Source organism: Mus caroli, unplaced genomic scaffold (assembly GCF_978045245.1).
Source record: "Mus caroli unplaced genomic scaffold, Mus_caroli_1 scaffold_4, whole genome shotgun sequence".
In the NCBI taxonomy this organism is placed as follows: Eukaryota; Metazoa; Chordata; class Mammalia; order Rodentia; family Muridae; genus Mus; species Mus caroli.
The window spans coordinates 12,169,889-12,196,934 of record NW_028227259.1 but is presented as its reverse complement, the minus strand read 5'-3'; the positions used below and the strand labels follow the sequence as shown (position 1 = coordinate 12,196,934).

The window sequence follows — 27,046 nt, the reverse complement described above, 5'->3', positions numbered from 1 at the left end:
TAGTGTCATCAAAATGGCAAGTCTCAGGTTCATTGTGAGGCCCTATATTAAGGGAATAAGGCTGGCAATGATAGAGGACTGACTTTTGAATGCACACATACAGTTGTACACTCGTGGACATAATATGTATAGACATATGCATATGTGCAGTCACTCATACACCACACACAAAATAGTTTTAAAAAGGAGCATAAGATGTGGTGGTACAATTGTAAACTGCTATGAGCCTTTCATAATAAAAGAGTTGGCAGGAATAGTGAAGAACAATCACTTATGTTTGCCCTGGAAGAAATTCAGACAGGCCTCCCGGACAGTAGGCTCAGCTCCTGTTCTAGCAGATAAGTAGTCTCACATTGCTTATCAAGCAGCAAAACTGCCAAAATTTCAATCAAATATTGATTTCAATATAATTATGTTCTACTTTTATATTTGTCAAAAACATGATTTCAATTATTCTGACCTAATGATAATGGAAATAATTTTTATTAAGAATGTAAACAAATTTATGACTAAATAGACCTTAATAAAATGGCCTTGAATCCTTTGGGAAAGCATGGGTGTGCTCACATGCCTGACTTTGCATGCATCTTGTTATGTGAGAGTACTTATGAAACGCTGTGTGTGCATGCATGCGTGCGTGCGCGCATGTGTGTGTGTAAGCCAGAAAAAAATCTCAGTTGTTCTTTCTCAGGAGTCATCATCCAACTTGCTTTTTCAGACAGAGATTTTCAGAAGTCTGCAGCTCACCCAGGCTGCAGGCTGGACAGGTTGCAGGTGAAACCCAGTGCATGTCTCCCCCTCAGTGCGGTTATCAACACACTTCACTAATCACTCACAGTTGTTGTTCTTTCTTCTGTGGGTACTGGGGATTGATCTTAGACTCTCATGCTTGCAAAGTCAGTGCTTTATCAATTGAGCTCTCTCCTCATCCCCATCCCTGGATCTCTTTCATAATGTGACTAAAGGAAAAATACACATACAAAGACAACATGGACTTCTCCACTTGCCAGTCAGGCTCTCATAGAAGAACAGCCAAGTTATGATAATACTACTGTAAGGAAACATGATGTTCACATATTAATGGGAATTAATAGAGCATGAAATCAACATTCTGTTTGTGGTTGATTAGAGTAAAAATTCATAGTTTCGGTTTTTTATTTTATTGAAAATAGATTTTTTTCCTCACATAATATATTCTGATTACAGCTTCTTTCCCTCTACTCCTCCCAGTTCTCCCCAGATCTCTCACATCTGGATCCACTACCTTTCTGTCTCTCATTAGAAAACAGACTTCTAGGAGATAGTAATAAAATTTAATATAATAAGATAAACCAAAAACTAACACATCAACTGGACAGAACAAACAGACAGAAGTAAATAGCCCAAGAGAAGACATAAAGCCTGACTCACTCATTTGCACACTCAGGAATTCTATAAAAACATTAAATTGGAAAGTCATACTATATACGCAAAGGAACTTTTGGGCGAATAGAGATAGGAAAAATATGCAAGTAAATGAATGTTAAAACAACATTCATAAAATATTTTTTTGTTTTTAAAATGGAAAAGTCCTGACATGACAGTATTGAGACAGGAACCACCAAAGATGTCCTTGAGTTGATTTCCTGTTGGCTATCACCTGTTGGGCATGCAGCCTACCCTTGAGAAGAGGTCATTTCCCCAGTCAGACTCCCTTAGAGAAAACTAAATTTGCATTTGCAAGGGGTTATCAACTGGAGTTTGCTTCAGAGAGAAAGATGGGGGAGGGGTCTATGTCTGCTTCTCTTAGCTGTTGGTTCTCATCTAGTGCAGACCCATACCCTGGTCTCTGTGAGTTCATATGTGCTCTGATAATGTTGATTTAGAGGGGTTTGTTTCTTGATGTCTTCCTTTCATTCTGGCTCTTGCGCTAGACCTTCCACTGAGTTTGCTGAGCCCTGTGGGGAGGGATTTGATGGACACATCCCTATCAGGGAAGAGTGTTACAAGTTCTTTTACCCTGTATAATATCCGGCTATGGGTCTCTTGGTTGGTTCCCCTCTGCTTGAGAAGGAAGCTTCTCTATTGCTGGCTGAGCAAGGCACTGATCTGCTTCCCTGGCCAGAGTGCTCACATTCACATTGTTAAATTCAATCATCGCTGAATATTTGTTGCTGCTAAAATAAACTAGAAATTTTAGAATTCTAATTTTTGGAAATGTTAAGAACTTTGTTCTAACTTATTATTGTTTACTCCTGAGTTAATTAATTAAATATGGCAATGGTTTGTAATCTATTACTTATTTCAAAATAACTGGATATTATTAAATTTTTAAAGTATACAAAAGTACTTAGCTTTTAGCTAAATATCAGCTTTTTATTTGAACACTACTTATGTGTAGTATATATTTTTATCACAGGCTTCTTTATTTATTTTGTGACACACACACACACACACATATATATATATATATATATATATATATATATATATATATATATGCATGACACAGCACACATGAAGGGTCAGAGCATAACATGTGGAAGGTAGCTTCCTGCTTCCATATTGTGTGTTAACAGAATTCAAACCAGGTTGTAAGACTTGGTGGCTGATGTGTTTACCCACAGAGCCATCTTACCACAACAACTGTAATATATTTTATGAAAAATAAGAGACTCTTTTTTTCATTTTCAGCTCTGTTTTTAAGGGATCGGCAGTGTGTGTGTATCATTTATCTGATATACAAACTGTATTCAATGGGCCCTTTGCCCACAAGGAAGGGCCCAATCACCAGCTGATATCCTATCAAGGTAGAATCCCATATCCTCGCCCAGGAACTGTAAGTACCCCTAAAATGTACTCTCATCATACTTAGGCAAATATTACATTTACATTATTAAATATAACTGTGGTCCTATGGGTATGCTCATTATAATTTTTCAGGTTTATGGTTCCAGATTAATCCTTTTGTGGTTTGAGATTTTGCTAATATGCCATATATGTTATAAAATGTGTTATAAATATGTAAAATATCTGCAATTTTTATAAGCACTATAATTACCAACAAAATCGCAGTGAGATCCCAAAGCAACTTCGTTAAATATGATAGAGATTTTTTTCTAATTTTAAAGCTCTAACGTTGTAAATTTCAGTTGAAGACTAAATATTTTAACACAATTGCTAGCACGCGTACGCATGCATGTGCACAGACACACTTACACACACACACTCACATACACTTTTCTTTTCTTTTCTTTTCTTTTTTTTTTTTGTTGATAATGTTCCAATGTATAGCCTCAGCCAACATAAATAATCACTAAGTAGGCCAGGCTGGTCTTGAACTCACAGAGATCCACCTGCCTCTGCGTCCCAAGATCTGGAATCAAAGGCATGTGCCACCATGCTAAGCCTGCTAGTTGTGTGTGTATGTGAGTGTGAGTGTGAGTGTGTGTGTGTGTTTTATATTTTATATTAAAATTTTCATTTTATATATGATCACATGAAATATTAACTTAGAGGTAACTCAATTTAACTATTTTTAACTTATTTGTCTGCTTGAATTAAGAGTAGTTAATTGAATAAGATGAGAGAGCATTTCTTTTAAATCCTTGTCAAATGAACAGGCACAACTTTCTAGGACCTTTGGGAATAAGGTTAAGTGAGTTCTAAAAGGAAATTTGTGACTGGGAATGTTTGCATTAAAAAGTTAAAACGGAATTAGAGAGATGGCTCAGTTCATAAGATCACTTCTTGCTCTTGCTGAGGACCCAGCACCTACGTGGTGGTTCACAATCATCTCCCACTCCAGCTGCAGTGAATCTAATGCCCTCTTTTGAGTTTTGTGTGTACCAAGCAAACACACGATGCACATTCATGTAGGTGAAACACTGACACATAAAGTAAAATTAATAAATACTATAAAATGGTCTGGAAGCAAGGCTCAGTAGTTAAGAGCATTTGTTGTTCTTGCAGAGGACAAAGGTTTGTTCTCAGCACCTATATGCAGGTTTACAACCATTCATACCTCCACTTCCAGGGGCTCAATGCCCTATTCTGAACTTCCTATGGACCAAGCACACATGTGATGCACCTACATTCATGCAAGCAAAAGACTGACAAATCTCATTAAATGAATAAATCTAATAAAATATCAAATATCTCAAATAACTTACCCTGTGCTTAAAAGTCTAGGAAAAGTAAGGCCAACATAAGTTAAAGTAGTAGGCAGTAAGAATAAGAGAGATCATGGCACATTTGTTTGTTTGTTTGTTTGTTTGTTTGTTTGCTTGTTTGCTTGAGCAGAGTTTTTCTTTGTAGCCCTGACTATCCTACAATTCACTCTGTGTACCAGGCTGGCCTCTCAAGTGCCAGGATGAAAATATGAGCCACTACCATCTATCTTCATGGCAGATACTAACGAAATGTACATGTAAAGAACATGTACATGCAAACAAGCAAGCACAATATGGTTAATAGATACATGAGGTTTACTGATCCAAAGCTGAGCTAACAAGGAGAAAAGGAAGACTCACAATAATTAAATTAGAGACTACTCCACGAAAATACATATAACAGGAAATACTGTTATATCCCAGATATAAATCTTGATAATCTAGAGGAACTTGATAAATTATTACACACATATGACCTGCTAGAGTTAAATCAAGAAAACACAAACAACAAGGAACAACACACAAGGAGACTGAAGCAGCAATAAAAACTCTCCCTACGAGGAGGACCAGATGTGTTCACTGCTCCATTCTACAAAACTTTTATGGAAGAGCTGACAAGATTACTGATCAAGCTGTTCATAAAATTTTTAAAAAAGGAAGGAACACTACCAACATTATTCCACTGAAGTAGTATTCTCTTGAAGGAAAAACCACATAAAAACGTAATGAAATTAATTAAAACCTATGAGCTGCTCTCTCTGATGAACACAGATAAAAATATTCCTCCCCCGTTTTATTTATTCTTCTTTCATACAACACATCTCACCCACAGTTTCCCTTCCCTGTTCTCCTTTCTGTCTCCCCCAACCTCAAGTCTCTCCCAGATCCATTGCTTCTCTCTTTCCCTTCAGGAAAGTCCAGGCCTCTAAGAATGTCAACTTAACAAAACACAACAAGCTACAATAAGACTAGATCCAAACTCTCATATAAAGCCTGGATGAATCAACCCAGTAGGAATAGAAGAGTTCTAAACATAGTCAGAGAAATCCCCATTTCCAACGTTAGGAGTTTCACAAAAAAAAACCCAAGCTAAACAACCACAGTATGTTTGCAAAGGGTCTAGTCAGTTCTACTCAGGCTCTGCGATTGCTGCTTCAGCCTCTGTAAGCCCCTGTGGGCCCTGCTTGGTTGACTGCGGGCCTTGTTCTCATGGTGTCCTCAACCTGTCTGGCACCTACAATTCTTCCTCCCACTCTTCCCTGTGGACAAGTATGTTCTTAATAAAAGTCTTAAAAATCATATTTAAGATATGAATCTTACTAGGCTTTCTAATGTGTTGATTTACTTTAATTTTACAGGACAAAAGAGCAGTTTTATACTGTCCAGTCCTTTGTTTTCTGAATGTTTTAAGTTATCCTGTGAAGTTTTTAAATCATCCACTAAGTTTAAAGAGACTCTATCTCCTGAAAATTAAAAAAATAAAAATAAAAGACTTAGACTGAACACATTGGTGTGTGTGTGTGTAGAAGAAATAACTTTTGGTTACTATTGAAAATTATTTGAATTGCTATTGATCCCTAAAAATATTGTACTTAAAATATTATAATTATCAAGTCTAGCAACTAGCTTGATTTAATTCCCTTTGAAAAGAGTATCTCCTTGATGTTTACAGCTCAAAATAACCTGGGCAGAACACTGACTAACTGCTTCTAAAATGAAGAAAAACTATCAATAGATATAGTCATGTCAGGGTACTTAAGTCTGATAGTAGATCGGAAGCAAAACTGACCTAGGAGGAGAAAAGGTTGAGAAAATTTCATGGGAGTAAAAAAATCTTCAAATTACTCTATATATTTCCAGAAGCCTCAATAATAATTTATTCAAGGATGAATTATAATCGTAAAATGATTAGTATGTGACCTAACTAAGTTTATACTTTAATACAAGAAAGTAAGCGGTGATAGTGATCTGGTGTAGTTTCTCCAGTACGTGAACAGATAGTACAAGAGCAATGAGCTTGCAAACTCAATAAAACTCTATGCACCCCCTCCTGTTACTTAAGTGAAATCCCCATAAAGCATTTAAAAAATTTAAAAAAGTACATTTATTAAACCAAGGGCTCAGATGCTCATGAACAATGTTCTGAGGCTGTCTTTCTTCTCTCCCTAAACTGACATTTTATATGATTTGTTCCTTTCATTAACCGAAGACATCCAAGCAGTAACTTAAAATTAGCCATGGTGGGAGATATTCACGCAGCTGAATCAGCCTAAGTTCCCACTATGACTCTTTACCCATGTGGCACCTAAAAGCCACATGGACATGTGTACAAGGCCCTGAGCATCACACAGAAAACCACTGTTGAAAAGCAATCATTGTGTACACTGTGGGAAGAGATCAACCCCTCTCCACAAATAAACCAAGGCTAAATTAGAAAATTCTGCTAACAGTCTCATTTTTTAAAAGCTCTTAAGAATAAGCATTTTCCTCCGTTCTAAAACAGTGTGGAATGAGCCAGGGATTAGTGACACACATCTGGAACAGACTCTGCAAAAGGGGAGTAGTCAGTACTTAAGACATGTTTCTATAATGTGGTTTCTTACATCTGGTCTTGAGACCACAACAGCTCCTCTAAATCCAGAAATTGTCAGATGAGTGGTCCTTAGGGAATCAAAGGGGCAGGGTGGAGGAATGACCCCAAAACTCCTCCTAGAGAAGTATGCTTCCCTGAAGATCTGGTCACTCCACCCTGAGCCCAGCAAAACAGCATGAAGTCAGCTTTCTAACTCAGTTGCCAGTGGAGGCCTCAGCTCAGTGCTTCCTGCTTCTGTAGCCAGAAGATCTTTAGCCAAGTGAACTCGAGCAGTCCTTTACCTCTAGGGTTAACAATGCTGTTCCTGTCTCTGAAGTCTTCCCAATGAGGGATCAACTGTGATTGTCATTCTTCATTTCTGCACACAGTAGTCAGGTTGCTGGGTCAACCTCATAAATATATAACTTTGTTTTTAAGTAAAGGACACGGGCAGAAATCTTATACCCCCATTCTCGTGTTCCCTGTAGGTGTTTCCTTCAAAGCAGGGTGTGTAGCTGTGCTAGCAAATAGCCCAACCAGCAAGCACAAGTTAAGTGCTGGGAAGACTGCCAATTGTGTCATAATGTTTTTCCATAAGTATCTCAAGTTTGTGGAAGAAACAAGACACCTTTGGTATGTTGCAAAGGGCATCCAAAGACTTCAGACTCTCTGTGGCTGAGCTAATGCGTTCCATTATCCTGTTGCTGTGAGGATAAAGCTTCTGTAGACTCCATGTAACCTGTACATCCAGCTGAAACAGAACCTAATAATGTGTTCATTCTAAACTCCCATTTAGACCTGTACCAGAACCGTATCCTCCAGTGTTCCAAGGACAGTTCCCTAAAGAGCTCAGTCTGTTTGCTGTTCTCCAAGTTTCTTCACTGATCCTAGAAGTCATATTTACCCATGATTCTAAATTTGTTTTCTTTTCTTTCTTTTTGGGATTACAATTTCAAAATTATATCTTTCCTTTCCTTTACACTCTCCAAGGCCTCCTTTACTCACTTTCAAATTCATGGCCTCTTTGTTGTTTCATGCTAGTTGGGCTGTTTGCTAGCACATGAAATTTATAAATTTTTAGTATTTATAAGTGTGTGTGTACTCATAAATACTACCTTCTCAGTCCTGTAATGTTACTTTTATATTTATTTTAGTGAGGTGTGTGTGTGTGTGTGTGTGTCTGTGTCTGTGTTTTTAGGTAAATAGGTACGTAGGTAGGTAGGTAGGTAGGTAGGTAGATAGGTAGGTAGGGTCAATTTTTAGCTTCTACCATGTAGGTAGAATGGAACTCAGGTCATCGAGTTTGGCAGTAAACTTGCTGAGCCCTCAGTACCTCTGTAAATTGGTTTTAAAAATACTGACTCATTCATGTTTATGACAATTATTCCTGAACCATGATCTGTCATTTATATTTTATGTATGTCTCCAGCCATTACTTTGTTGTCACAAAGCTGTTTTTCTTCTTTATTAGTGTGCTTATATCTGTAAAGCCATAATCTCTTGTTCTAATGTTCACCACAGGACTCATCAAATGGCATTTAGAAAAAAATAAATATTCAAAGCATATTTATTCATCTATTGCAGTAGTCTAGAACTGCATTGGAACTGGTGGACCTCCATCACAGATCTGAGGAGCAGAACATGGGAAGACTAGCGGCAGGGGTGCTATGACCACCTGAGTGTAACCCAGGGGTTAGGGACACAACTGTTAATGCTCAATGTTAATGTTAATGTTAATGACAATCTTTGTTTTCAGTTTCTCCCTTGGCATTTCATCATTAGTCAAAATGTCTCAGAAACTGGTATTTACCTCTGCTTCAAAACAGGATAGAATAACTGGGAAAACAATACTTGAGTTTATCTAAAATTACTTAATGCTAATCTGTATGATAAAAGTAACCTACAGAATGGAGTTGTTTTATGATAATGCTTGTTGATTCTGCTATCATTTTCTTTTTGTATTTGCATCATTTCTACCCCTTTGCCCCTTGCAAATTCTCCCATACCCCAACCCTCTCAAACCCATGACCTTTTCTTTAATTATTATTGTTTCTATTATCATTGTTGCACACACAAAAACTTATATGTCCAATGTGTTTTAGAGGTGATTACATGGGATTGACTAGCCTATTAGGGTCAGGTCTGACTCCACCCCCCACCCCTTTTCATCTAGTGGTAAGTTCTTGTGAAATTTCCCAGCTGGTATCCATTATGCAGGTCTTGTTTATGCAAACAAATTATTGAGATCTCATAGGATCAGCTTTTCTGTCATGTTTAGGGAACACTAGCTAGAAACCGTTGTCTTCAGACTCTTACTCTTATAAATCTATTACCCTTTCCTACTTGGGGCTATTCTATCCTTAGATGGAGGGTTATATTGTAGATATAGCTGGGTTTGGGTACCCTCAATCACCTACTCTTTACATTTTGACCATTTATGAGTCACTGTAATAGTGTTCATCTGCTCAAAAAACCTTCATTGAGGTTTGACATCCTTCATGAGGGATGACAACTGTACTTATCCATAGATATAAAGATATAGATTTACAATGCCATTAAAAATTCGATTGTTCTAGGAGAATTTCAATGTAGGGTTCTCCCCTAGAGTCTATGATCCCTCCAGCCTCAGGCAGTTGGATAAATACATAGTAAAATAATGGTCCCAATTTAATTTACAGACCCTTAGTTCCGATCAGATAGTTAAAACTGGGTACCTATCTATTATCCTGAACAACAATTAACTCTGAAAGAGTGCAATTGAACTGCTGAAATTTCTTGAAGATAACTTACAATATCTCAAGGTCCCAATGTGCATACTTACCTATACCTTAAGATGATACAAATACTATTATACACTAAATATTTGGCAGGATTTCACTGAGGAAATGCACCAGTGCAGATAGAGTTTGAGAGGAGGAAGACAACTTTTTATCTTGTCACCATTTTCACAACTCAATTTGCCTTGAATGCTAATCTTATGGCATGAAGCAGGGGAATGTATGATTCATACCATAATTACTTCTTTTCTAAACTTGAAAATGATGTCATACTGGGAAAGTCTTATTTCTAAGGGAGGAGTACATTGTGCATCCATAGCAAAAGTAGAAGATGAGTCACTGATTATAAAAATGTAAAGATCACTGATTAGGGGCTGGCAAGATGGCGAAGCAGGTAAAGAAAGTTGTCTTGCAAACTTTATCACCCGAATCGATTCCTAGCACCTATGTAAAGTAGAAACAGAGAGCTGAATCTGCAAAGTTATCTTTACAGCACACACACACACACACACACACACACACACACACACATACACACCACCACCACCACCACTACCAATATCAATAACAATCATAATGCATATAACAATAAAAATAGTTTTTGAAAACTATTGATTTCTGTTACCTGTTTAACCAGCATGATTTTGAGCAACCTTAACAAAGCTTTCATTAAGATCTTTATTTTTAAGTAAAAGTTCTAAATAGGATACTGAAAATTTAATAAATCATCACTTACACGTGTATAACAATTAGTGGAAAAGGAGCCAAATATTTAAGAGAAAGCAAGAAAGGATATAGAGGAGAGTGTGCAGAGAGGAAAGAGAAAGGCATAAAATTAATTATAGCATAATCTCAAGGAACAAAAGAAAGAATTATTAAAGGAAATCATAAATCATAAATCAAACTAACAATTGTAAATTGTACAAATTGCCAAGCAATGTGTGTTAACTGTGGAGGTTTTACAGTGTACCAGCAAGAGTTCCTATAAACACTTAGGAAGGTGGCTCCGCACAGCAAGCTGTAATTAGTGGTGTCTTCTGCATGTCTGGAGCTGCAGAAATTGCCCTTGCATTGTTCTTTCCATAGTTTCATTCAGTGCGCATCATATTGCCCTTTTTCCACTTTGTGTGAAGAATGAGGGTTGAAAACAGCAGAACCCATACTTTGAAGAAGAATGGAACACAACTGTCAGCTCAGAACAACCTCAACTTAAATTCTTTGTCCACATTTGGCCTTCATTTTAGGAAATTTAGAAGCAGGAATATTGAATTTTTTTTCTTGTAATGAAAACATATTCCCAGATCATGGGAATATTCAGGGACAGGCTGACTTTTATTATTTATTTCATGAATCTTTTCATTGTTCCTGTTGATTTTCTCTAAAAACAGAAAGTGTGTGTGCTTGTGTGTATGTATGTTTGTATATGTGTGTGTATGTGTCTGTCTGTGTGTGCCTGTGTGTGTGCGTGTGTGTGTCCTATAAAAAGTTTTGGTTGAGTTGATTGATCTTGGTCTAAAACTTCCTGATGACAATAGGTTTGTATTGAATTCTGCTGACAGATTTGAGTGAATGTTTGCCTGTCGTGTTGACACAAAGACCCTGGCATCATTGACTAGCTAATGCAAAGGTTTAACACAGAGGATGGTAAATCTTGCTTGGTTTCCAGTGTAGCTCCTCTTTCTTAACTAAATCAGCAGTAAAGATCTGACAGATTTCCCCATTTCTGCCTTCTGTTAAAATCTAGCAGTGTTCATCCTATGTACCTGATAGAAGTAAACAGTTCATTTTAAGGGTTGCTGTCAACTTTGAGTGAGGCGTAACATTCTAGAGGGTCACAGTCCTTATATCATATCACAGTTACCAAGATGCTAAGAACAGCAGTTTTGTAGAACCTCCTTAAATATTACATAAAAACTACAGCAGAGATAATTTATTTCAAGAGAAACATAAAAGCCATCTTTATTTCTGAAGATACATTTTGAAGTATTTAATACATTTAGGCACATGTTCGTTGTACAATTGTATTTGACAATTTGGCTCACAGGACTTAACTCTTGAATGCTATTGGTTACTGTGTTCGAACTTCAAGCTTCAGCAGTTCCATTTTACCTGAAAGTTTGGTCCTGGCTAACAGTGGGAACTTCTTCCTCTGAATCCATTGTTGGGTCCCCTTACAGAACTGTGGATCCTTCCCAGTTAGTTGTCCATGTTTTTTAATGTCATCACTGCTTCCTGTCTGTGAAAACTTGAGGCTCTTCTGGATAGAAGGGAATCTCCCATTTTATCGAGTCCTTATACCAAGATTGCAGCCACCACCATCTAATGAACACAACTACATTTATCAGACAGTAGTTGTATTGACAGTTTTGTTATATGCCAATATACTAAACAGAATTGACAGATCTAATGCTCACTAACACAGCTTACAATCCAGACAACAAACATGCAAAAATGATTAAAGCAGTCAAAATGAAAACAATTTCATAAAGGGTTGTGAGGGGGAAATCCAGCTAAGGAGACAGAGGAGAGATGAACATGAGCTAGTCCCATAGATGTAGTCATCCTGGAAGAAGACTGGGCCTAGGCTGGAGCAGAAGCTGTGAGGTAGACAACTGTGGGTGCCAAGATCTAAAGAGAATTGTGCCTGACATTCTGGGATAGCACTAGCTATAGAGGCAACCTGGATTCAGTGTAGAGAGGAGATGGCAGGCCATTCTAAAAGCTATTGGTGTTTTGCTTTAAAACCAATGGACATGGTAGAACTCTCTTCCAGAATAAGTTATCAGATCTCACCCCCAACACTGAGCTGAGCTCCAACTTCAAGATCTCTCTAGGGAAGGGAGATCATCTGGAAAGAGATTCTTTTACATCAGAATTCCAATTAAATATGACAATGGCAATCTAATTTATTTTTATATGATCGCAGCACTAGGTTGTGCCCACGGGTGTTCTTGCCAGCAATAAACTTCTGGATACAAAATAAGAAACAGAGCAATGACTGCTGAAAGGAGTAAAAGGTTAGGACATTTTCAAAGGTGCATCACGTCTTCTGTACAAGCGCTCTGGGACAAGGAGACAAAAATTATTCAGTTACCTAAGGAAATGCATGTTATAGAGTAACTTTCTACAGACAGTGAATTCTCTGTCACTAAGATCAGACTCTTCCTGTTCTTCTCAGCAGATCTTCAATGTACTTTGAACAAGTCAAGTTGACTTTTTAAGTGTTTTGGAAACGATTATCACGACAAAGGGATGCTTTTTATTAATTTATTCCTTTTCTTTATTATACTTTTTTCAGTGCCCAGGAGGGGCCTTTACACCCAATATGAGAACCACCAAGGACTTCCCAGATGACGTTGTCACTTTTATTCGGAATCACCCTCTCATGTACAATTCCATCTACCCCATCCACAGAAGGCCTCTGATTGTCCGCATAGGCACTGACTACAAGTACACAAAGATTGCTGTGGACCGTGTGAATGCTGCTGATGGGAGATACCATGTTCTGTTTCTGGGCACAGGTAGGTGTTTAAGCTCATGTTGTACTGTTAAAGACTATGCAGAAATTTAGATGAAAAGGTAAGACCAAAATACTAAAATTAAAAGGATATCAATGTTTCCTTTTGTTTGGTCTTTGGCGAGGCATTTAGTCTCTACCTGCCTCCTTTTCTACAACTGTAAATGGAGTTAATAAGTTACTTATGAGGCTGTGATGAACAACCGAAGTTCATATACTCAAAGCATCCAAAATAGTTCCTTAGCTGTATTATAGTGAAAAATAAATATAAAGAGGGCTAAATTAGGGGCCAGAAGGGAGTTTTAAATATGATAGTATCCTTCTGAATGGAGCAGAATCTGTGACTTCTTAATAATGACTTGGAGTCATTTTCCAGAATGAAAATGATAGACAAGACATTCTCGTCGGTAACCTTGGTAAGCTGCTTGAAGTATAGACAGATATTTGGAAAATATTAAAGACATTTGGAAAATATTATGGCTGCTCTTTTAATAGAGCCAGCATCCTAAATTTTCAATTTTTTTTTACGAGAAATTCAACAAAAATAGTCTTATTTACAAAATCTTTCCTTACTGGGGACAATGAGTGTTTTATAGCATTAGTTCTCACAGTGTGGTCCTCAGACTAGCAAGATCAATATCACCCAGACCTTGTTAGAAGTACATCTGTAGGCAACTCCGCCAAGAATGGCAGATATGAAACCAAGCCATCTGTGCTTAAGCAAGCCCTTCTGGTGTTTCTAATGCACACTATGTTTGCAAAGCACTAGAAGGGAGAATGTAGTCTCTGCATGATGGGTAGAAAAGATTACAAATTCCATGCCTGCCTGATTCCACTTACACAAAGTCTCCGAGGTTCCTCTATATTGTCCAAGCAGCAGGATCTCACACACTTTCTGCCCTTGAGGCAGCAATACAGATCTCATCAGTTGTTTTTCTAGAATGTAAAAACAACTCCATGAAGTATGCAGTGTCTTCTAATTAAGGAAACAGACATAAAACATGCCTGTGAAAGTCACTGTAAAATGTGGTGGTTGTGGAACATGTAGTCTGAACTGAAGGAGTAGTGCTAAGATTTCAACCAACTTAAAAAATGTGGTAACTTTTTCTTGGCTAAATAAAAATTTCAGCCTGCTTTTCTTATGAAGTTCTTATTTTATACCTTCTTATGACAAAAACCCTGGATCTGAATCTTCCATTCACACATAATTTTTGTTTGAAATCCTAGAGACAGAGAATCTTCTAAAATGTATTCTTTGGCACGCCTAGAAGAATCTGGAAGAATTCTGGTCCTGCTTTGTTTCTGTGGCTTCTGACACATAAAATCCTTCCTTCCTAATCTAATCGTTCCTTATCTCTTGTCTATCCTGCCATCTCTAGGACCTTTGCTGTCAATCATCATCTCAATCCCTAGATCCTATTATTTCATCCTACACCAATTTTGGCTTAGGAAGCTTCTTCCCACACACAAAGCACTAGTGAGTATGCACCCTGCTGCCAATGCTATTTCACTACAGACTTCTTGAATGTTCTCATGCTTTGACCACTAAAATACCTCCCTGCCCTTGCACTTTAGAATCTATCCTTGTTTGTTACTTCATCCATGGGGCATACAATCCTTGTCCTCATTCTTCTTGTACATTGGTGTATCTGGAGGTTCTTTCTGTCTTCTTATTCTTATAGATTCTTTGACCACATTTAATTATGTAGCACGAGCAAACAAATTTTAAATGTCAGTAATCCTTGGCAAATGAATGGATGAATTTTGATTTCAAATTCTGTGATGCAAACTCAGTTTATACTCTTCCAAGACTTTCTAACTAATGCTTAATATGCGTTCCCATATTGCATTCTCTAGGGCATATTGTTCTCATGCTTTGATTTCTTTGTAACCTATAGTTTCTCTATAGGCATATCACAGGCATTTGATTATGTCCACTCTTACCCAGGCTCTCAGAAGACAATATTCATTTATATAACCATATGGTCTCATACATGATTACTAAATTAAATTAATCGTTTCCTTTAGAACGATAAAATATTCAAGGTGGAATTTTCATGAAAAAAACCTATATTTCTCAAAAGACAGTGCCATTTTGGAGTTCCACTTCTCTCGGTGTCTGTTAATTAGATGTTTGTCGTCTGTTTGCTTCTTTTGAAACCTGTTTAGGAGGTGATTGTTGATGTCATTCTAGGATTGCTTTCTTGTGAAAATCTACATAATAAATGTAGATTTCATGGGTGGAATGTTCAAGTCTTTTAAAACTGTTCAGCAATGTTGATTTAAATAGAAGAGAGCAAGAAGTATTCTGCAAGGATGCTTTGGCTTTTCTTCCCACATAAGTCAAAGACTTTTTATGTGTGTATTTAAACATGTGTGTCATTTCAGAAACTGTGTTTGGGCATATGCTTTTAATTGTAGTGGAGACTTCCCTAATGATTGTTACAAAGCCTCAGGAGTGTCATGAGAACTCTGTCCAAGTAGGAGAGTGCATGTTGCGGCAAGGCCTCTGCCCACAGCACCATTCTGGAAAGATGGCCACTGTCTTAACCACTAACCATTACTTATGTTGACCAACCAGAGAACACTGTAATTTTTGGACAAATGTTTCAACATTTATGAAGCTGGGATAAATAGTACACTGATATGAAATGACGTTTCTTTTAAAAATATTTCTTTGTGTATATCATCAGAGAATCAGTTAACCTTTTCTGAAGTGGCTTTTGAGAAAACCATTTAATCATTGTCTTAAGTGTAACTAAATCTGTATGTAAGTAGGGGGAAGTCAAGTTCTTTGGATGTTGCCAAATTTTTTTTAAGTACAGGAGAGTATTTCCATTGTCATAAATGAATATGGTGCAGTGATTATGGTGACAATGAGGAAAGCTATTATCATGGTTTCACTTACAGTCTGCTATCTTGAGACCTTCAGGAGGATTCAATGCAAGTGTCTGTTATCAAGAGAGTTTCCATAGAGAAAACTAACGTGAAAGGTCATTGGTATTCAAATAGGATAGCATGTAATTATGTAAGTGTACCCAGTATGAGTATTATGAATGACACTGTAGTTCACAGAACCTCCAATTTGGCTGTGTAGGCTCAAACCCTGATTATTATTTAACTCATTATCGTTATAAAATTTAGCTGAGTCTTGGATGCTGATAATTAAACTTCATCATCAGACTAAATTATCAGGCTATGGCTCATGACCCAACGCACAAAAAATAAATCAAATTTTTCTTTGTGTGTCATGAGGTCAGAAGAAAATAATTAAATAAAAGGAGAGACAAGAGAGACAGAGAGGATAAGAGAAGAGAATCAGCAGGGTTGGAGATGGGTTACAGGCAGCAAAGCCTATAGAGATTCATTGGTCTTTTATAGAAAAAAATACCTTCCCTTATTTGGGTTGATAAACATAGAAATTCATAAAATTAATCTTTAAAAAAGTATTTTCTAATCCATGGAGACTGTGTAGATATTCATGTTTTCCCAAATAAAATTTATTTTGTGGTAAATTATATTTACCACATGCTACTTTAGTAAAGTTTTACGTTGAGTATACTTAATTATTTTCTAAAAGTTCTGGCTAATAACTTTTAAGAAATTGTGTGTGTGTGTATAAGTAAAATCAACTATTTGTTTTATTCCTTAATATTCAATTTCCTTTTTAAAAAATCTTAGTCTTTAGGAAGGTTGGTAAATGCTATCATGGGATTAATAATTCTCCTTTAAGTTTTCCACCTACCACTAGCATCCAGACCACTGACCCAGAGCAGACTTTATTACACAGTCAAGAGATTTTTGGCTGTTTTCCTTTTACTTCTGGAGTTATGAAAATATTTAAGTGTCTGGGTAAGGTTCAGATACATTCTGTCAAGTTTCCATTCTTAGCACTACACGTGAATCAGGATGCGATCTTTGATGAAAAGGTTAGTGTTCTTGTGAATGGTGTCAAAGATTTAGGATGATTTAACAGCATTGTGGGATTTTTAGGGTAGGATCAGTGTGAGTGGTCTTCCACCACAACTCCTATATGGAATATACCATTTCATGCTTCTTATTAGCTTCCGTTTAACTGGATGAGTACTGAGTTGAAATGCTGGCTCCAGGAAGTCTTCCCAGTAGGCAGAGTTTTGAAGTGTGTGCCACATGTGTGAGCAGAGCCTGGAAATGCCGGCTTGGCAACACCGCAGAATAACTGCTTTCTTTATAACTAGAGGTGTTGGCAGTCACTGCTCTTGAAATGGCATTCTGAATGAGCTGCTGCGCCAGGAAGGCTGAGTTTCAGGGAACTCTCAAAAATACTCATGTAAAATTTGATAGCTGTAGAAATGTGTTTGAGTTGGGAACAGCCTACCATCAATTGAGAACTACACATGAAAATACTCCAAGGATGATGCACACATTTCTCTGTCATTTTGGAGCAGAGAAAAGGTCTCTTTAAAATCAGTGGGCTTTTATAACAAAGGGGGTTACTGCTTGTCACAGCGGATCTCCAGAGAGTAATCAGGGCATACTTGGAAACACTCACACATGCTCATGAAGGTCTATATGCATGCACACACACTCATCTCATACATACACAAGAAATCTATTTAAGATAATAAATTATTCTATGGGATGATACTTTACTAAAACCAAAATATATTTATAATCACTGAAAATAATTATTTCAAACACAGCATATCTTCCTATATGCCATTCTTTGGGAATGAATTCTTTGTAAGGTAGAAAAAGTCTCATAGGTTATCTAGACTGCCTAAAATATGCACTGATTACATTGTGTTAAGTAAATAAATTAATATTAACCTTTCCGAGATATCTTATTATTACAATGATGCTTGCTTTTCCCAGGCACATGAATAATTTTATTTAACCATCAAAATTTTTCTCTGAGGAAGTATAAGAATATAGGCTCCATTGAGTTGGAAAGATAACTTGGCCCTTAAAGGCTAGTCTCAAAACCAAAACCTGAAGATAGACTTTGTGGGTTCAGGTGACTTGATTTGGTATATTTATTATTGAGCACCAAGTTACTGGACTGAGATATATCAGGAAAAGTAGCTGCCTTATAGGAATTACTTTGGTGAGTGAGAAAATGAGTTTTGTGTATCATCCAACATTAGGTCAGACATCATTCTAGGTCATGTAAAATTATTTCTGTGTTGGCTGCAACAGATTCAGAATACAAATAGCTGGTGACTAATTTCACATTGTAGACATTTATCTTCAAGTTCCTATTTTGTTTAGCATAGACTATTTACATTTCTCTTTTACTAAAGATAATTTGATTTTCATTTTCTTATTTGACTTCAAACAACATGTTTTACCTGCACTTGCCAAGTAGATGTTGCTGATGAATTGACAGAACACTGGCCTTGGCATTTCTTTGTGTGAACAATATCACACACTTAACCTCATCTAACTGTTGTCACCAGGTCCTACATGTGAGCCAGATATACCTAACAAGGCGAGAGAGAGAAGACAAAGACACACTTTTCAATGAAGCACACTGGATTTTTGTGTGTAAATTAACTGCTAAAATTTAACCTGTAAATTTAATACACTCTTGTCTGCTATATTCCATTTTGACATGAAGGTATACACTTTTTTTGATGGAGAAACGTAGAACTTCACCTGAGTTTTTGGAATATTGCTACATTTATTGAGATTATACCTGTATCCAAAATGTTTCAAACATTTGACCAAACACATAGGAAAGCCTGCCAAGTTTCTTTTGCTTCACTTGAATGGATTTTGTAAATGGATTGATGTATTTGAAGGGGTTCTGAGTATGCAAGAGCATAGAGCTCTCAGCAAGAGATGGAGTGATTTGCTCTGTTTTCTACTTAATCACTGGTATTTTCTAGCTGGTTTGAGGACAACTAGAGTCAAACCTCATCACGGTTGCCTCTGTTTCCTCCTGCTCACGTAGGAGCATCAGTGCTGATTTATGAAGTCTGTTGTCTGTGTGTCAGGCATAAATCACCATGCTAGGTTTTTCTTCTTGCAGTACTGCCAGCTTCCTGGGGACAGCCCTCGAAGTCCTTGTCCTAGAAGAAATGCCCAGCAACCTGGACTTCCTATGACTCCCCATAGGCCTGTAGTTGTCTGTCATGTCTGTAGTGAGTGTTTGTGTAGGAATCAGGTCTGGCAAAAACAAAATGATTGCTCTTGGGAATGTTTAAATTTTAGAAAATTGGAGGAAATGCTTTTATAATGCAGTGGACATTAAAAGTAGAAATGTTTTAACACAGAACTTCTGAGCTAAGTGTATGGGACTAAAATTGTACGTTTTACTTTTCAAATCTGCATGCTTAGTTTTCTTTCCCACTCATGCAGTTGCAGAATATTGAACACCCAAATATCTCTTCCTCAAAGGTCAAACTGGAGATGATGGCACTTAATTAGCAAAGGGTTTCCCAGGTGTGTTTAATGTTTCTGACCTTGAGAAGGGGGACATTTTTGCAAACAGTGTGAGTGTGCTCAACACAAACTTGTGTCTCTAAGAAGGAGAGAAAGAGAGAAAGAGAGAGAGAGAGAGAGTGAGAGAGAGAGAGAGAGAGAGAGAGAGAGAGAGGAAGGAAGGAAGGAAGGAAGGAAGGAAGGAAGGAAGGAAAGAAAGAAAGAAAGAAAGAAAGAAAGAAAGAAAGAAAGAAAGAAAGAAAGAAAGAAAGAAAGAAAGGAAGAAAGGAAGAAAGGAAGAAAGGAAGAAAGAAAGAGAGAGTAATTGCCCTTGGCTATAGTAAAAAAAAAAGATGGAAGGCATAGGAAACAATGTCAAAAATGTAACACTGATGTCCCTGGAGATGGAAGAGAGCAATCATGTATGGAGGAATATAGAAGTCTCTAAACAATTGTAAAACACAGGAAACCAGTTCTCCTTAGAACATACAGAATATAAGGCTGAAAATATTTATTTTGGCATACTGAGATCCATGTTGAATTTCTAGTCACCATAATACTAAGAGGAGCAATGTGTGCTATTCAAAAACACTAAATTGCTAATAATTGTTTATGTAGCAATTAAAAACTAATTCAATCAGCTTTTGAATTGTAGCGTACTTCATTAAATATAAACAACTTTAAAATAATGATTAAACAAATATTCTGTTTTTAGACTCTGAAAGGAAAGCCAGCACTGACTAATGCATAAAGATAATATTATATTTCAATTTAAGCTTCTTTTTAAATTTCTGAGATACAGCACAATAACAAACTACAAGACCTTGTAATCACAATGCTTCATTGGCTACATTAGGGTAGACAGGGTCACATTCTCCATCTGTTAAAGCTGAGAACCATACAATGCACGCAGTCATGAGACTGAGGTTCTATCAGACAGCATTTCGCTATTGCCTACAGACAACATCACGTGCTCCTCCATGAGTTGAACAAAGGGGTGACTTATAGGGTATTTACTTTAAATATGCCAGACACACTTATATTAAATTTAAAGCATTTTTATGTTAGGTTTTAATGTATATTTTGCAAACATGCATGCATGTGCTTTCATGATGTAGCATGTATGTGGAAATCAGGATTCCGACTCAGTTGAGCAGTGACCATCGCCCACTCAGCCATTCCATCTACCCCATAATACGAATGCAGGAAGTACATTAAAATGGCCAAGAGGAAAGATAGCTTTTTGTATAGCAAAGGTATGAAAGGGTGCCTATATAAAATAGAACCTGGAATTTGGAGATAGAAAGGGATTATCTAAATTAAAAAATATGCAGAAGAAGAGATGAGATGATAGCAAATTCATTATCATCACATGTACACACATATGCACACACACACATACACACACACACACCGTGGCTTTGCTAATAGTTAACACTGAGTTAACTAATTGAAATTCTTCCCTTTTAAAACTCTATAAACAGAGAATTTGGTTAACTAAATGGCTTATTTAAGATTGTGGTATCTTCAGAAACAGTATTGAAATAAAGCTGATTTCTCCCTCACATTGGTTTGAAGTTTTGGTGGACTCTCCAGATGGATAAGTCAAAGAAGGTGTTACTACAGATGCACTTCAGCAGAGAGTGCTGAGCTACAGATAGAGATAGGAGCCTCATTAGCCAAGTATGTGTTAGATGAATCCCTGACAGTGCTGAGACCCAATGAGGAATTGTAATTGTAAAGATGTAACTGAGAATTCCATGGATGAGTAAGAAAGAGTATTTCCTAATAAGAGTGAAGATTGATGATGAAATAAGTGTAGAATCAAAAGAAGTGATATTATACTGACCTTCCGAAAAGAGCGGGGCAGGCAGGAAGATGCAGTGGACAAGATCGTTACATTTGCATGTACTTGTTGCATGCTAGTTCCCACATTACACTATCTTCTTATAGTCTCATTGAGGAGGGAATAACCATTTCATTAGTATATAAAGTGTTGCGGCCCGCCCGCGGACCACAACACGAACGGTTCAACTGAGAATGGCAGTTCCCTGCAAAGAGAGGTAACTAGATAGGGCGGAAGAAACAATGGAGTCAAGACAAAACTCTGATCAAGACTCAATTTAATATTTCCAGACACTCAGTTTATAAAGGAAGGGGGAGGGAACCCAATTTCCCGCCAAGTAACTCAGGGTCCAGTAGCAGGACGAACACGTGTGTGCCTCCAGGCAGCAGAGGGCAGGTTCCAGCAGTGGGCGTGGCAGGACGAATGAGCCGGTAGCTCCACCCTAGAGCAGGCAGGTTCCAGGCTGGGGGGAAGGGAGGCCACATTTCCCCCCATTAGATAACAAAACAAAAATAAAAAAGAAGGGGTGGCCTGAGGCAGAAAAATTATCTATGTTCAATAGTTCTGCCTGAGTTCCTAGGGCTAAAGAAAAAACCTATTTCCGTGGGATTCCCTAACTATTCTAATGGTAAACTGTATCTGGCTGAGACTGTCTTAAAAGCACTAACTGAAATACCAGCACTGGGCTGTAGGCTCTGACTTTATAATGCTAATTAGTGCTGAATAGGTAGCTACCTGTTTGCCTTTTAAGTAGGGCGTTGGAACCCTGGCTGAGTTTAGCTAAACAATTTTAGAATAACACTGAACTGATAATTAACCACAATTTTGGGTGACAGGCAGGGGAAACAGTGAGAAGCGATTAAGACTGGCTGGCTCCTAGTACAAGGCCAATTGGCTTTTTTATTTTTTGGGTGGGAGGCAGTGAAGGGCCTGCTCTTACAACAGCAAGGTCTCCAATCTCTCTCCCCCCTATTAATTAAGTTTAAATAGGCAATGCTTAACAGAGGTGATCAAATGATTTTCTCATCCGTAGATGAGTGGGCCTTTAACCTTGACTTGGGTGGACATTAACCTGATTCCTCCCGTGAGTATCGTAACAACTCACATCTGTGGCTCTTGGTATCTTTTGGGGAGGGGAGGCAGAGCCGTAAGTATTTTGGTTTTTAGCTGGAGTCAGATACCAACCTCTTTCAAATCAGGTGTGTCGCACAGGGAACTCAGAAACGGTCAAACTGGACCTTCCCTCCGCAGTGATCTCCTGTGCCAAGCGGTACCCATACCGTATTCATATGATTATGAATCAGTATCGCAATTCTGAGTTATTGCGAGGTCTCTATGTGAGACTTGTCAACCTCAGATTTAGCAAGGCCTAGACAAGAATTATGTCAGTATTAACACCATTAATTTGGGTTAAAATAGGAGCTGAAAGTCTTTCCTCTTCATCCCTGTTATTCCCAGTAGCCTGAGGAACTAAGGACACCTTGCAGTAACAGCAAGGGTGAAAAGCCAGAGGCCAGCTAAGGGACTAAGCCTATATCTATCAAAATAAGAACTAATCTTTGTAAATATATATGAAATTTCTACTTCCCTAGCTCTCCTGGTAAATCTAAATCTTATCTTAGACTGAAAAGCCACATGCTGGGATGTCCCTGGAAGGGAGATTAGCAGAACCACCTGTTTGCTCTTAGGGGCGGAGAACCGGAGAATGTAGATTGACCTGCTTGAGAGAAGGAAGAATACTAAACAATTAGAGTGTAGTAATGTAAATTTTCTGTTTGGAGAAGTCAAGGTACTTTATTTAGATGCAAATTGTAAAGCTAAAGTTTATCTCCGGCCTTTTGTAGGGGAATTGGCTCAGAGGAAACAGTGTTTTGTGAGCTTCCACTCCCAGCTCAAGAGGAATTTTAGTTTGTAGAATGATACTTACGAGGAGAGACAGAATCTGTGTTTACCTGACGAATTAATCTCTCTGGTAGCCACCGTGCTTCATCTTCATCTCGTGAAAAAACACAAACCGAGCCTCTTCCCCAAATTAGGACTGGATCTGGACCCTTCCATTTATTAGTCAGGGCGTCCTTCCATTTTACCAATGCATAAGAATTAGAAGTAACTGGGTGCCAGTGGCGTTCCGCTGCAGACTGACCTTTAATGTCAGTTTGCAAAAAGTTTAGGACAAATAAGGTAAAGGCAAGGTGAGCCTTTGGTGACCTTGGGGGATATGCTCTGAATTAACTTTACTAGGTAATTTAGAATATAGGAATCTCTAATAATTGAACTGAATATTAGACCAGTCTAAGATTGAGTTAGAATGGCTGGTCACACTGAAGAAGAGTGAAAAATCATTATGACTCTATTAAATGACTAATTTTACTAAGTCTGAATATACAGTCTCTGATGTACTATTGCCATAAAGTTAAAAGGCTAGAAGCTAGTCTAAACTGGAAAAATGACAAGCAAGTATGGATCTAAAACATGAATTTAATCTTTTAGTCCTTTTAATCCGGACACTGAGTTAACTTACCTGTCAGCTCAGCACACGAATTACCAATATGCTTCTGTAGAGTTCTGTGGAGAGAACCTGTTTTTCCCTTTCCTAATAAGGTAGCTGTTTTAGGATTAATCTATAAGCCAATAAGTAGATCCTTTTAAGATACTAAAAAGCACTTATTAAATTTGACATTTTAATCTCAAATTTTGAAAATAAAGGTATGTTTTAAATAGTGTGCATGGAAATGCACTAAATAGTATATATGGGGATACAATTTCTCTTTTTTGTCTTTTAAGAGGTTAAAGTTTAAAATTTTACAATATCTAACCTTTTGAATTAATAACTTTTTGGACAAGACATTTTAAATATTTGGCTGTAAAGGGGCAGTGACTAATTGCACTTTCAATTATTTTTCTTAAGGAACGGTTGTAACTAGAAGGCTAGAAAAGTTATTAAGAGTCACACGTGCATAATTTATTTATTTATTAACTAGAAATATGTATAAGCAATTGTAAATTTGAGAATTAATAGTATCTGAGGGACGAACAATTTTAAGTAATTATGAGCTCAGAGATATAGCATTGACTATTAATATATAAATTAAGGTTTGATTGTTCAGCATTTTAAAACACCATCTACAGCACACAACCAGATTATTTGTGCTGGAATAGGGGCAACTGTGTGTCTTAAGACTCCGCTCCACAGCAGCTAGTTGGGCCCACGTGGGCCAAACGATCGGCTGGGAGGATGAGAAAAATGACTTTACAATAATGTTTTTTCTGGCCAAAGAATTGTCTTGGGCACAACTAATTTTTAATTACCAATTAACAACAATTATAAAAGCTTTCTTTATTTCCTGCAAAACCCCTTGCAGCAAACCAAAACACCAAATAACAAAAGGATACTGTCTCTGAATCTTTTGGGTGAGAGCAAGGATTTAAGGTAAACTTCCCTTGAGAAGCATTAGTTAATAAAATACTTTTCACTTAGGAAACAATATATACTGAAAGATTAAAACTTTTGGCTTCTTGTAAAGAAGCAGAAACAATAAACATTTTTCTTACATAATGTAAAGCTATATTAGCCATACATAGAGGCAAAATTTTCTAGTGATTACCAGTTTACTAGAAGCAAAAATCTTTGAATTTAAGCATTATTTTAAACATCTGAATAGATCTGTAACACTGTTAAAAAGAAATTTTCTTGAACACAGGGAAAAACTTTTTTAGGCATTGTTTGCAAAACAAAAGAAAAGGCCACAAGCCGCTCTGGGACTGCCCAGAGCCCTGTATTGACTCAAAGGTAAAATACTTTTTAATCTGAGCATTAATCTTAAATTTGCAATCAAACTGCAAGCTGCAGTCAATGGAACAATGGCAGTTTTAACCATAATTTTTAAGTTTTTGTGCAAGGTTAGGATAATACAACTTTGGGAAAGCAAAACCTATGTTTAAAACAATTTATCACTGTTAAATCAATATTAGAAGCATTACTATCATATTACGAAGTTTGGATATCAATTAATACCTATGAATACCTATTAAAGCAAGCTTTAACGCTTTAATAAAGAGGCATTGCTTTATATCTTATCTTAAATTTTACTATTTAGGATAGGAACCACATTAATCATTATCTAAACTAGAAATATCTTAAGAGACTCAGCCTCTGAAGCTTAATCTCAAACTTTAACTCGCTTCAGGGCCTCACCAACTTTCTCTCAGGTTCCACAATCTATCGTTTCTTCTTCTTTGAACCATGGACAACAGCTATCTATCTTATCTAAAAAATTTCTTACTAATTGTACTTCAAGCCTTACTCCTTTTTCCTTAAGCAACTCCTGAAAACTAAAAACAATTGCCTGATCCATGATTTTGAACCCTTCTTTCTTCCACCTAAGCAGTTTTCTAAAAAAAACTGCGGCACACCGCCTGTCTCCGTATCTAGTTCCGATTTACGAACTGCTGACCCCAAGCAGAACCAGTGTTGGGTCAGCACTGCTTCAAACTTGTTCGTATCCTATGGCATCCCCAGCAACATTTTACAAAACTGAAATTTTTTAGGCTAGCGCTAGCATGTGTACCTGTCCGTTGCTCCGATGCTCCTCCTCCGATACGACGATTCTTTCCTTTCTTGTGGAGCTCCACACAGCAGTCGTTTCTCTTAACATCCCTCTGCCATTCTTCAGGTCCCAGTTCTGGCGCCAACTGTTGCGGCCCGCCTGCGGTCCACAACACGAACGGTTCAACTGAGAATGGCAGTTCCCTGCAAAGAGAGGTAACTAGATAGGGCGGAAGAAACAATGGAGTCAAGACAAAACTCTGATCAAGACTCAATTTAATATTTCCAGACACTCAGTTTATAAAGGAAGGGGGAGGGAACCCAATTTCCCGCCAAGTAACTCAGGGTCCAGTAGCAGGACGAACACGTGTGTGCCTCCAGGCAGCAGAGGGCAGGTTCCAGCAGTGGGCGTGGCAGGACGAATGAGCCGGTAGCTCCACCCTAGAGCAGGCAGGTTCCAGGCTGGGGGGAAGGGAGGCCACAATAAAGGAAACCAAACTGTAGGGAAAGGCCAACAAGGGGAAGTTAAGGTGGGTCTGGATATGACCACAGGGCAATGAGGGCTTCTTTATTTGTAAATCTAAAACTAAGGTTGTTTTAAGCCATTGTGTGCAAACAATTTGAATGTCAAAGCTAATGCAGATGAGTGCATCTTACAATTAAAATAGTGCTGGAAAGAAGCTCATTAATGACCATACAACCCTTTGATTTCAGAAGAGAAATTCTGTCCCTGAGTAATATATGAGATTTACTAGAAAGGCTTATCTCAGTTCTCTGTTTAGAAATGTGTTGTAGCTTCCAGAATAGGACCTGAAGAACCTTACATAATACACTGGCATTATTTGTAGAAAGTAGGTTTGTTTGAAATTTGAACTTATTTTTAAATGTACACATATGTGTGTAAAGTATTTGTGTTTGCACAACACATAGATGTCATGTGTTATCCTCTATCACACTTCCATAGTTTTATTTGTGACATAGTCTTTCTCCAAGCTCAAAAATCACCAGACAAATAGCATGGTGGGACAATGAGCTTCAAAGATTCACCTGTCTCCCCTCCCTGGCCAAGCTAGAGTAAGAGATGCTTACCACCAGGCAAAGCGGGTGGGGAAAGCAAGGGCAGAGACAGGAAAACAAAAGGAATAGCAAGAAAGGGAAAGAGCAAAGCAAAGAGAGCAAAGAAAAGAAAGAAAAGAAAGAAGAAGGTGTTAAAAGAATAAGTTGAAAATAGC

The 27,046-nt window shown here is 37.5% G+C and overlaps 1 protein-coding gene across 1 annotated transcript in view; it reads left to right on the top strand.

The window, feature by feature from the left end:
• Window positions 1-27,046, top strand: part of Sema3c (semaphorin 3C) — a 162,372-nt gene that overhangs the window by 100,485 nt on the left and 34,841 nt on the right. The window contains exons 11-12 of the mRNA XM_021161998.3: window positions 2,674-2,818; window positions 12,799-13,021. Of these exons, the coding sequence (XP_021017657.1) occupies window positions 2,674-2,818; window positions 12,799-13,021 (368 nt within the window). The remainder of the gene's footprint in view (window positions 1-2,673; window positions 2,819-12,798; window positions 13,022-27,046) is intronic.